The sequence below is a fragment of the Gekko japonicus genome, unplaced genomic scaffold (genome assembly GCF_001447785.1).
Source record: "Gekko japonicus isolate JY-2015 unplaced genomic scaffold, Gekko_japonicus_V1.1 scaffold360, whole genome shotgun sequence".
Taxonomy (NCBI): domain Eukaryota; kingdom Metazoa; phylum Chordata; class Lepidosauria; order Squamata; family Gekkonidae; genus Gekko; species Gekko japonicus.
Genome location: NW_015172015.1, coordinates 1037260 through 1050159, shown reverse-complemented (window position 1 = coordinate 1050159; position 12900 = coordinate 1037260). Strand labels below are relative to the sequence as shown.

Here is a 12900-nt window from a genome sequence, read left to right as displayed (position 1 = left end):
TCCGGGCTCCAAGGATGCCAGGCTCACCATCACTAGGGCCAGGGCTTTCTTGGTGGTGGCTCCGTACTGGTGGAACGAGCTCCCGGAGGAGATCAGGCCCCTGTGGGATCTTGTGCAGTTCTGCAGGGCCTGTAAGACGGAGCTCTTCCACCAGGCTTTCAACTAGAAGAAGAAGAAGAAAAGATTGGATTTATACCCCACCCTTCACTATCCAAAGGAGTCTCAGAGCGGCTTACAAACTCCTTTCCCTTCCCCTCCCCACAACAGACACCCTGTGAGGTAGGTGGGGCAGAGAGAGCTTTCAAGAACAGCTGTGCCAGAACTATGGCTTGCCCAAGGTCATCCAGCAGGTGCAAGTGGAGGAGTGGGGAATCAAACCTGGTTCTCCCAAATTAGAGTCCGCACACTTAACCATTACACCGTCCGCACTACTACCAACAAGCCGGCCCATAGTTTTAACATCTGGCCTCCACCACTGTGCTCAGGAAGACCACTGAGTGGCAAACTGTTTGGTTGTATGGTGTTTTCAGCTTGCCATCTTATGTACCCAATGTATCAGCACTAGCACTTTTTGAGTTTATGTTTTACTGTATTTGAAATTTTAAACTGTTTTTATGTGAATTAATGGTCATTATAGACCAATTATGTAAGCCGCCCTGAGCCTGCTTGCAGGGAGGGCGGGGTATAAATTAATTAACATACTAAGAGGACATACATTTCCAAACTTTTTTGAGGGAAGGAGTCTTTTTCTGGATTTTCTTTAGTGATTCAGGATTGTTAAAGGAAATCTTGCAGCTGCAGTTATTTTGAATGCAAACTCTCATGTAAGTAAGATGTTGGTTTACTGTAAGAGATTATCTCTACAGCAAAACTGGTGTTAATCACCAAGGTCCCAAGCTTTGAGCAGGGAACCACGGAATGTTCTATAGACTTCTGAAGGTTTTCTTTCTAAAGACACCTTCCACGTTCCCTGAGAAAAGTGAAGCACTGATTTAGCACAAGAAATGAACTGCAGCTGAGAAAACTGATAGGCTGACTCCTAGCCCAGGATGTTCATAACACCGGTAGGATACAGTCTTGAGGCTCTTTTGATTGCAGCCAAACGGTAGCCTATTCATGTCAATGGAGCAAAAAGCATCAAAGGAGAGGGGAGACACTATTTGTTGAAGCTACTGCATTTCCACTAGAGAGCAGCAAAGACTTATTATTTAATTAGAAACAAAGTTCCAAACAATTGATTTTGTCCAAGAAGCACTGGTATGAATAGGCGGTGAGAGAAACACTCAAAGGGCTACATTGAGAGTGTTCTAAGCAATATAAAAACAAGAGGGCCAGTCCAGAGAGGTGAAAAACAACATCCAGAGGTGTAATGGGCAATCAATCAAATTATTATAGAAGTTCCCTAATGCATTTCAAGGTTCAAGTTTAATATGTTTTACCCAGTTTTATACTAAAAGGGTAAAGAAGAAAGTTAAACCCAGAAAGACAACTAGGACAGAAATGGGGTTAGGGTTGCCAACTTCCAAGTGGGGCCTGGATTTCACCTGGAACTCAACTGATCTCCAAACTGCAGACATCAGTTTTCCCGGAAGAAATAGCAGTTCCAGAAGGTGGACTCTGTGGCATCACATCCTTGCTGAGTGCTCTCTCCTCCCCAGGCACTGCCCCCAAATCTCCAGGAATTTCCCAATCCAGGAATTTCCCAATCCTAATGTTGACTATGACGTTTGTGTTAAGAATTTTTTTTCCAATCAGATTTTTAAGTTTTAAATTAGTCTGGTTTAACACAAATTCTGTAGATTTAAAGCAAATCTATAACTCAAGTGGTTAAGACACTGAACTGCAGGCTGTGGAAGGTCGGTAGTTCAGCAGTTCAAGACCCGGCATGACGGAGTGAGCTCCCGTCTCTAGTTCCAGCTCCTGCCAACCTAGCAGTTCGAAAGCAAGACATTGCAAGTAGGTAAATAGGTACCGCTTCGGTGGGAAGGTAACAGCGTCCCGTGCGCCTTGGTGTTTAGTCATGCCGGCCACATGACCACGGAAACGTCTTCGGACAGCGCTGGCTCTTCGGCTTTGAAACGGAGATGAGCACTGCAACCCTAGAGTCGGACTCGACTGGCTTTTGAGCAAGGGAACCTTTACCTTTACCTATAACCTCTTAAAACTGATTTTATGACCCTCTTGTGAAAAGCTGCTTTTCTTTTAAAGATGTGTGATGAAAACTTCATCAGTCATCATACAGTACAATAGTTGACAAACTTATATTAGGGCTTGATACTGTCATCGATGTATTCATCTGGATTACGTTTTACTCCAGTTTTATGTCTAATTACCAGATGTTCTCTGCAATTGTCTTTGTACTCCAATTATAAATATAACTCAAATAACATGGATATTTATTTCCTGTTGCATAAAGAATACTGATCTGCCCAATAACTACTATAAACCCTTCCTTCTGCTGGAGATTAAGGTTTTGTAAAATGGGGTAAAGGCTCAACAAAGCAGTTATATAACAACGGAGGAGGAGCAGACTAAAGCAGAAAAGGACACTGACGGGAAGCTTCAGGTGTACATGTGAACAGGCTCCTAAGGGTTCACAGTCTCCTGGTTGTTGCTGTTTGTAGCCTGGCTGTGTGTGGCAAAAGAGCATCCAGATCCCCATTCAGTATGGTGTAGTGGTTAGAGTCTCTAGTATGTTAATTACAAAGGTCCTACTGGCTGTAGTACAGAGGTTGACACCACTTACATTTTGTATCTGCTGTGTTGTGTTTGGTGAGGTAAACTGATGTAAAGAAGGACTTTTGTCATTATTATGCATGGACTGGCACCTTTCGTGCATAGCTGATACCTATGCATTGCCTGGTGTGCCTTGCTGTACCATGATTTTGTGCATGTTAGTGATCTTGCCATGGATGTGTTAAGAATGCCTGTCTCTGCTGTTTTGATGCTATTAGTTTTTTTAATATTCTCTACTGGAAGTGCATGATATATGTTACACCAATATTATACAGTGGGTCACCAGTGTAGTATACCCATGTGATCGCTCTGCGAGTTCGTAATGACAATAGGAGTGATTGCTCATACTCTCTGGATGGCCTGGAGTAGCTCTCAATTTCTCATCCTAACCTGCCTTACGGTTACGGTGGAGGTAAGACAAGATGACTTTATTAGCATTTTCCTGATATCCTTGAATGGAGACAGGATATACAAGTAGTAAACAAAGGTAAACAGCAGTAAGACTTTTTTATGGCCCTAGAAATAGAGTATTAGAATTAAAAACATTATCCAGTTTCCAATCCAATTACCTTTATTGGGATGTAACCCTTACAGACCTATGTACAACAAAACCAACAACAGCATAAAATAATATTTGCAAAAAACAGATGTAAGGAATTACCATGTAAGTATACCAATCAATTAAATAAAGGGTGAATAGAAATTGCACACACAAAAAATTAGCGACAATTTCCGTAAAAACGTTATCACCAACATAAAAAATGAAGAAGGGGAATATTGACACTAGATATGCAAACATGATACAAATGACCTATGTTAGCAGATACGATCACAGTGAGGTTCTGGGGGTACTAGTGTGCCCAGGAGCAAAGCTGGGTATTAAAAGGCAGAGGATAAAAGGATCAAGGGCATTTACAGGAATACTAAGCACTGAAAATCCAGAGAGTAGATTAAAAGACCGACAGTGAAAGGCCAAGGTAAAGATTATAAGAAAGAAGTAGTGAAAGGATAATGGAGGCAAGGAGACAAAAAATATCCCAAGCAATGGGGAAGGTAAAGGGCAAATAGTGGGTGAAAATATGGAAGACAATGAAGAGTCTATACTAGAAACTGTTGAAAAAAGTAGGGAAATGGTGAGTACTAAACTTGCTGAGATAGAAAAGCAGATATGTCCTGCTTCACAAGGAAGAAAAGTACTAACATTAATTAATATCCTAGTGTCATCATCAAGATCTCTGGTTCCTTGCTTCATTTTTTGTCATTCACTACAGCAGAAATCAGCTCCCATGCCTGTTATGTAGGGAAAAAAGTATGAACGAAGAAGATACCAAGAGGATTTAGACAAATCAAGGGAATTTAAAAAATCAGTTTCTCTCATCATCAGTCTCTGCTGTCAGGGCTAGAGTGGGGACGGGACGGGACATGGACAGAGGACTCTGAGCTTCTTTTCCAGTGTGCCTGTGGGCATTGCCTCAGCAATGGAGAGGAAAGGGGTATTCCCTCACCTTGGTTCCTTTTCTCCCCAGCCTCTGCCTGCTCTCCATTTGGTGTAGCCAGTTTGGTGTAGTGGTTAAGTGCGCGGACTCTAATCTGGGAGAACCGGGTTTGATTCCCCACTCCTCCACTTGCACCTGCTGGATGACCTTGGGCAAGCCATAGTTCTGGCACAACTATTCTTGAAAAAGAGCAGTTTCTGTCAGAGCTCTCTCAGCCTCACATACCTCACAGGGTGTCTGTTGTAGGGAGGGGAAGGGAAAGGAGTTTGTAAGCCGCTCTGAGACACCTTTGGGTAGTGAAGGGCGGGGTATAAATCCCATCTCTTCTTCTTCTTCTCCTGCCATTCATAGTGGGCAATACTGTCCTAGACGGACCAACAGTTGGACTCGGTGTAGTATAACATCATGTATTCTCTTTGGGCTCTGAGACCCCCTTGGGTAGTGAAGAGCTGGGTATAAATCCAATCTCCTCCTCCTCCTCCTCCTCCTCCTCCTCCTCCTCTGGCTTTGAGGACAAGACCTGTTCTTGCATCTCCTTGGCTGTCCCCAGGCATGGCTTATAAAGGAGTAGCTAGAGCCTTCCCTGGGATCCCACCAATGTGTCTCAAGCAATGTTCCCTCTAAGCTGAGTTAGTGTGAGCTAGCTCACAGTTTTTTAGCCTCTGGTTCACACATTTTGTCTTCGCTCAGGAAGGATGGCTCAAGAGCAAACTAATTTATGCAGTAGCCAAATCGCTCACTTACAACTTTAATGCCAGTAGCTCACAAAGTAGAATTTTTGCTCACAAGACTCCACATCTTAGAGGGAGCATCCAAGCCCAAATAAGGCAAATTGGAAACCAAAATCACCCACTTAGCTTCCACAGCAAGAACCTGGGTCTAGCAGACCATGCTCTGAAGTGATGACTGCTATGCCTAGGGTAGCCAACCTCCAGGTGCAGCCTAAAGAGGACCAGGTATCATAGACTCTACCATAAAATCTCCAGGAATTTCCCAGCTGGAGCTGGCAACCCTAGTCAGGACTGGCCCCAATGAGTTTTCTCCCAAAGGCCAATATAGAAGTGGAAAGGGCCTTTTACTGACAGAACCAAGCTTGGTTGCCTAGCAACAGGCACTGAGGGGAACGTAGGGTTGCCAGCTCTGAGTAGGGAAATACCTGGAGAGTTGGGAGGCAGATCATGTGGAGGGCAGTGTTTGGGGAGGTGAGGGAGCCAGCAGGGTATAATGCCATAGGGGAACCGATATCTGCCTGGCAGACCTTGCTGTGAAGCACTAACTGCTATGCCTAGGGTAGCCAACCTCCAGGTGGAGCCTGAAGATCACTGGGTATCACAACTGAACTCCAGACAACAGAACCCCCCCCCGAGAAAATAACTGCTTTGGAGGGTGGGCTCTATGGCATTCTATTCCTCTGAGGCCTCTCCCCTCCCCAAACTCTGGCTTCTGTAGACTGGCTTCCTTAGACACAGAATATCCAGGAATTTCCCAACCTGGAGCTGGCAACCCTAGTCAGGATGGGCCCCAATGACAAAGCGGTTCGAAAGCGCCATTAATATCAAAATAAGCGCAAGTAGATAAATGGGAACCTACCTTAGATGGTAGGGGGCACCCTCCCCCATCGTGGGGGTCATTGGAGGGCCGGAGCTCGGCGGACGGCGAAAGCAGCGAGTGGCGAAAATGGCACCCGGATACATCGGTGGAAAAACCAGACGGCGGTGGAGAAGGCGGAGCCGGGACGACGCACGAGCGTGGTGGCGCAGGCGGGGCGGAGCCGCGAGGACAGAGCCATGGCCACGCCGAGCATGCCGCGCGGCAGAAGGGCCAACCAATCCACCGCTGAAAAGATCGCCAGAAAAAAGGAGCCAGAAGCCGCAGCTGAAGACGACGGAGCCGACCCGAGAAAAAGAAAGGAAAAAAACAACCCCCTCCACTGCGTGCCAGTAGGGATGTCCCCACCCCTAAGAGAATTGTGGCCATAGGTTAGGGATAATGAATAACTGTAGCCGCTCAGAGACCCCTTCGGGGGTTAGAGCAGGGTAGCAATCCGAATAAATAAATAAATAAATAAATAAAGGCCTGGAAATGGTTTCCGTCTATCAGCAGCCACTGAGGGAAAAGTTAGTTGCACAGAGCAGCCAAGCAGGAGAAATGTCTTCGTCAGGAGAGACAGCTGTTTGCCAGTAATTCTGACAGGGAACAGTGGCTGAGGTGGGAGTGGGCGGGGAAGAGGTGTAGACCCAGCACCGGCCAATGGCATGTGATTACTCTTGAGTGACTGATGGAGCACACCCGGCCAATGGCTGATGGGGCACATTGCACAGCCAATGGGAGAGCTGGAAAGTGCCACCCCACTACTCAATTATATATAAGGAGAGATACACAAGTTCAACCTTCCTTCGAACTTGAGCTTTCTTACAGCGTTTTTGTTAACATCTGTCCTAGTACATTTGTATCCTCCCTTCCTCTGAAGATTTCAGGGTGGCATTCATGGCTCTCCTGTTCACCACTGTATCCTCTTAGGCTAAGAAAAAATGACCAACCCAAGGCCATACTATGGCTTCACAGCAGTGGGAATCTGAACCTGGGTCTCCTCAGTTTTAATCTGACCACTGTATAACCCTGGCTTTCACATAGTTACGTGTTTTTTTAAGTGCAGGAATTTGTGTGTGTGTGGAGGCTTAGTCACAAACATCAAATCAGCCCAGACATATGTCTGCCACCTCAATGAGAATTAGAACAAGCTTTTGAATATGTTGGGTGTACCAAGGACACAAGGGACATGAACTGTTTTCAAGTCTTAGACAGGTTAATGCCATAAGAGGCTCACTATAAGGAGAGAGTAGACTGTTTAGCTTATGGGAAGTGCCTTGTGGTCAGATCATTTGTCTGTCTAGCCCAGCATTTTCAGACATTGAGAGCTTGCTTTTTTTTTTAAGTTGAACTGGAGATGCCAGGGATTGAACCTGGGACTTTACGCATGGAAATCTTGCACCGTACTGCTGAATTATAGACCCTCTGAAAGCCCAGTATATTGAAGACATTGCTCGGGTTTCTGGAAAATTCTGAGTAGCCTGAATATCTATAGAAACATTTAAGGTAGTATTTACAAGAAACAACAGATGGTAAACAAGGAGACAGGAAGTTCGCTCTGCTTTGTGAATTAGTTCACTAGCAGACAGCTAAAGGACACGTGGGATGAGGGGGCATGTGTCCAGTCGAAATTAACCTTGGATGTAGGGCAGTTGAGGCTTAAAGCATCAGTGGTGTTTGCACAGCCGCCAGTGCCAGCTCAGTCAGCTCAGCACCGGCGGGCAGGTAGGTGCACTCGTGCAGTCTAAGCCAGGCTGGGTGAAGCTTGGATCTGGAGGGCAAATGGGGAGCCCAGGAAGATCAGAAGATGCCTGAGGTTGTGCTCCCCCCCTTTTTTTTTTGAGGTGACGAGATGTATTTCTGCTGAGGAAGGTATAAAGGATTCACAAGATACTGTGGAAAGGATGCAGAGGGATGGTCACAGAGTGCAGTTAAACGAATCGAGTTTGATAGAGTGTGTTAGAGCAAAGATCCAGGAATGCTTAATGTACCTAACCATTTGAGGAAGAACTCTAGTGGAGCAGCCCTGTTAGTCTGTTGCAACAAAAATAAATAGGAATTGTTTTATGCTAGCATGAGGTTTCATGGGCCCCCGTTTTAGACATTTGAGAAGTCCCCGAAGAGATGGTATATGGTGCAAAACCTGTATGGAACCAAGTGCACTGTTCTGTAAAGGTATATGAGATCTGAAGAGCACATGTGGCACATTTCTGTGAGCTTATAAAATACAGATGAGATCAGATTGAATGTAGTTTATAACCAAAATCATTGATGACTTTTCTAACACTGGCAAACTAAATGTATTTACATAAAGTAGGTTCCAGTAAAAGAAATTCCAAGTAAATGCATTTAGGATCCGAGTATTAGACTGGTATTGGATTGTTGAGAATAATAAAACATACAGAACGTATAGTATTCCTGTATTAAAGTTGCTCATTCTGTACTATATGGGAAATGAAGTCAATTTACCACGTTTCAAATTGAATACCTGAAGTGGGAATCTTCATACTTTTAAAATTACTTTTTAGATGTTTCTAGGCAAATGTTCCATATTATCATAATGTGTTGTGAGAATTTATTTGATATGCCTGTCTCACTAGATTAAATTTTGGAAAAGATCCTTTTAGTTTTGTCAGTTTTAAAGTTCCATTACTACAAAACCTGGAGTATTCCTGTAACACGATCTCTTCAAATTGACTGTAAAATCTATGTATTCTTCTTGCCCAACATGATTATATATTTTACCAGCTACATACCTGTGCGACTATTGTTGATCTCGGCTTGTCTTGATGTGATACAACGATGCTATCTGCAGGGTTACAGAGACTTAATTAAGATGATGCCTTTTTAGCAGTCTAATACTGAAGCAAAGCAGTGTGACAGATTGTGTTTTAGACCATCCATGCCTCCATTGTACCCAGACTTAACTCTTGACTCTTCTGCCTCTATTTGCTTTTCTGTGTAGTGACACGATGGCTTCTATTTCTGAACGCACTTTCATTGCCATTAAGCCTGACGGAGTACAGCGGGGCTTAGTGGGAGAAATTATCAAGCGATTTGAACAGAAAGGATTCAAACTGGTGGCTATGAAATTAATTCATGTAAGTTTTCTTCTTCAGTCATTCCTCTGTCCAGATAATGCCATCCATTAGAATAAATGTCATTTACTTTTTACCATGGGCTCCTGTCAAAAGTCTCATTTTTTGTATATGTTAGCCTGGTATTTTGGAGTCTTTCCAGTATCTAACAGAAGATAAAGCCATCCTGAGCACTCTAATTTTAGTAAGCGGATGTATTTAATCTAAAAGCAGTGCCCTTTGAGGTTTATTTTAAACTTAATGCTTCACCTGTCATCAGACAAGCAAATACTGTTTTGGCAATGTGTAGGTGAAAAGCACTATGCCAAAGAAAATTTCAAATGTGCACTAGTCAAGTAAATTAGCCCACCAATAAAGTGCTGGTCCAGTCTGTGACAAGCTCACATGCAATATAAGGATTAATATTACTTCTGTGGTTAATCTAATGTGACACAAGATGTTCTTATTTATTCTTGTAGGCCTCTGAAGACCTTCTGAAAGAACACTACATTGACTTGAAAGACAGACCATTCTTTGCTGGTCTAATTGAATATATGCACTCTGGTCCTGTTGTGGCCATGGTAAGTTTTCAACAAGTAAAGATGTAGGAATAGATGGGTAATCTATCCCTCATTTGCTCTATAGCTGTTGCCTGAATCCTTGCAATTTGGACTATTAGCAAAAATTAAACTTCTAATTCTTGAGACAGTGAAGAAAATTCACAGAATATAGTGTTGATGTTCTAAGAAATGACAGAGGAAGTATAAAAGAAACTGATAATAATGAACAAGGTCACAAAATCAGTGAGAGACTCGGGGCTTTTTTTGTAGAAAAAGTCCAGCAGGAACTCATTAGCATAATAGGCCACACCCAACAGCAGGAACTCATTCGCATATTAGGCCACACCCCTGACAGCACAGCTCATTAGCATATTAGGCCACACCCCCATGTTACCAGAAGTGTGGTCATCCAGCCACACCCACCTTTTGCTTCTTATTCTGTTTACCTTGTTTGTTGTCAAAACCCAGGGCTTTTTTTGTAGCAGGAACTCCTTTGCATGTTAGGCCACACACCCCTAATGTAGCCAATCCTAATGAGTTTCTGCTGTTGGGTGTGGCCTGTTATGCTAATGAGCTCCTGCTTGACGTGGTCAACTTGGGAGCCAGCTGGAACTCCATTCCTGTGCGTTCCTGCCCAAAAATAGCCCTGGAGAGACTAAATCATAAATTCTGGAGCAGAAAAGCTATTTGTGGGATATTGGGAAAGAGGATCATGACAAAACAGCTCCATGTATTTCAGTAATTACATTTAACATATAATAAAAATGGTTACTACACTGTGTTTGTTAGCAGACAATTATCTAGACTTTCTCACATTAAAAATGAATGTCTAGCAAAGCCTGACATTAAAGAATCTTCAAGTCAGAAATGTCAGGGTAAGTAATATTGCAATGCTATTCTAAGCAGAGTTACACCTTTCTGTATGAGCATGTTCATGCCTGAGGGGTATTTTTGAAATACACTTTCTGCTTGGTAGCCCTTAGAAGGTGGGAGCACTCTGCTGCAAAGAGGAAGGGAGAAGATTTTAAAGTCATGCAATTGTCATGTCAGAGGCTGCAGTTGCATGTAGCCAGTAATATCACCTGCACCATCCATTGGTGTTTCCAGATGTTCATGGAACTGCAATTAACACAGCATTGCTACTTGCTGTAGCCCTACGGCTTGAAGAAGGGATTTTCTTTGCCAAAGCAACAGTGTTTGAAAACTGAGACAGTTCAATAAACCTCAAACAAAGTGCCTTTCTTGAGGAATGTGTGTGATGGATATGATACAAATATATCTATGAAAAACTATCCTTGAGATCTAGAGGAGCTGATCTCATCAGAATAAACACTACATAGCAATGCCAGCTCTGGGTTGGGAAATTCCTGGAGATTCTGGGGGCAGAGCCTGAGGAGGGCAGGATTTGGGGAGGGGAGGGACCTCAGTGGGGTATAATGTCATAGAGTCCACCTTCCAAAGTGGCCATTTGCTCTAGGGGAACTGACCTCTGTAACCCAGAGACCAGTTGTAATTCTGGGATACCTCCAGCCACCACCCAGGTAACCTGAATTATACATGATGCAGTTTCAGACAAGCATAGGGATCCCAAGTCCCCCCGGGGGGCGGGGAAACCCCTGCCCCAGATGCCCGTTCCCCGGCGGTGCTGGATCGGGCCCCGGGGGAATTCCTCCCCGACGTGCGCGTCACCCAGAAGTGACGCGGGCACGCTGGGCACGGGGCCACAGCCATACAAGGGAAAACTCTATGGTTTTCCCTTGCATGGTCGTGGCCCTGCCCCCAGCGTGCCCAGCGTCATACCGTCACTTCCTGGTGACGTGTGTGCAGCATGCACGCTCCGGGATCCACCCAGGAGTCCCCCACCGCCAAGGTAAATTCCACTTGGCAACCCTAGACAAGCATCACATATACATTTGTTGCTTGATAAACTGTCCAAAATACATAGTTATATATATGTAAGCCCCATACAAATTAAAATGTGGAATCCACTGCCAGCGGTTGTAGTGATCACTGCAGGCACAGAAAGCTTTAGAAGGGGATTAGGAAGATTTATGGAGGATAGGTCTATCAGTCGTTACTAGACATGGTGACTGTAGGGAACCTCCACATTCAGAGGCAGTAAACCTCTGAATGCCAGTTTCAAGAAGCAACATCAGGGAAGGTCTTGGCCAGTGTTTCCTCTAAGCTGAGTTAGTGTGAGCTAGCTTTGTTTTTTAGCCTCTGGCTCACGCATTTTTGTCTTCGCTCAGGAAGGATAGCTCCAGAGCAAACTAATTTATGCAGTAGCCAAATCGCTCACTCACAACTTTAATGCCAGTAGCTCACAGAGTAGAAGTTTTGCTCACAAGACTCCACAGCTTAGAGGGAGCATTGGTCTTGGCCTATGTGCCCTGTTGTTGGTCCTCTACTAGATGGCCACTGTGTGAGACAGGATGCTGGACCAGATGGACCACCAGTCTGATCCAGCAGGGCTCTTCTTATGTTCTTAAGTAAATCACTAGGGCTTACGTGCATAAAATGTTATCCTGGATGATGTCCATTATCTGTAACAGCTTTTACAAAGCCTGACACGAAGTTCTTCGTCTTCTGGCTATACTCAGTACATATACAGAAATGTAATGTAAGAAAATGTGACCTTCTCATTTGTAGAATCACTTTAATCTGTTTTTGTATGTGTGGTTAAAGGTATGGGAAGGCCTTAATGTCATTAAGACTGGCAGAGTAATGCTGGGAGAAACTAATCCTGTAGATTCCAGACCTGGAACCATTCGTGGAGACTTCTGTGTACAAGTTGGCAGGTAAATGTCCTTTTGTCAAATCCCCCATTCACTAGCCCTCTCCCCCAGGCTCACATTAACCTTCTGCACCATATTCTCAACTTCATCCTTTGTCAGCTGTTCCATTTTTCACATCCTGCCAATTGCATATCATTCCCCATTCAACCAATCCTCCCAGTGCTTTGTCCCTTGTCTAGTTTCCCCATGACCATGTACTGCACCCTTACACCACCAAAGCCCCACTGCAGAAGCCAGCTGATGCCCAGTTCTTGGGAGGCAAGAGAAGAACCAAACTCTTTGCTGCAGCCTTGTGACAGAATGCTAGGTAGACACCTTGGTGGCTGCTGAGGCTGGCTTAGTAACCTTGGAGATAACAAGTAGGGGACCTGCAAGGACTTGCAGGGGTATCTAATTTCCCACTCTGTCCCTTTGCTGAAAGCCACTATGGCACCACCCCTTTTCCTGGTTCCTACCTTTATCTGCCCCATCTTCAGCTTTTCTTCCCTCCCCCAACAGGCTCTGTCTAGGAAAACTGTGGCCTTGTTGTGCAGTGCCATCCACAAGGCTGGGCCCAGTTGTACACTTTGAGGAACCTGCAAGACCTGGGGGGTGGGGTACCTAATTTTCTCTCATATCCCATTTTGTACAGTATTTCCTCTTTCCC

At 44.4% G+C, this 12900-nt stretch overlaps 1 protein-coding gene across 2 annotated transcripts in view; it reads left to right on the top strand.

Annotated features, from left to right (window-relative positions):
• The first annotated feature begins 8794 nt into the window (after window positions 1–8794).
• LOC107118131 (nucleoside diphosphate kinase A-like) overlaps window positions 8795–12900 on the top strand; it is a 4880-nt gene continuing 774 nt past the window's right edge. The window contains exons 1-3 of one of the 2 annotated variants that reach the window (XM_015420392.1): window positions 8795–8923; window positions 9379–9480; window positions 12145–12257. In XM_015420392.1, the coding sequence (XP_015275878.1) occupies window positions 8795–8923; window positions 9379–9480; window positions 12145–12257 (344 nt within the window). The remainder of the gene's footprint in view (window positions 8924–9378; window positions 9481–12144; window positions 12258–12900) is intronic. The other variant, XM_015420393.1, reaches the window with a different exon arrangement.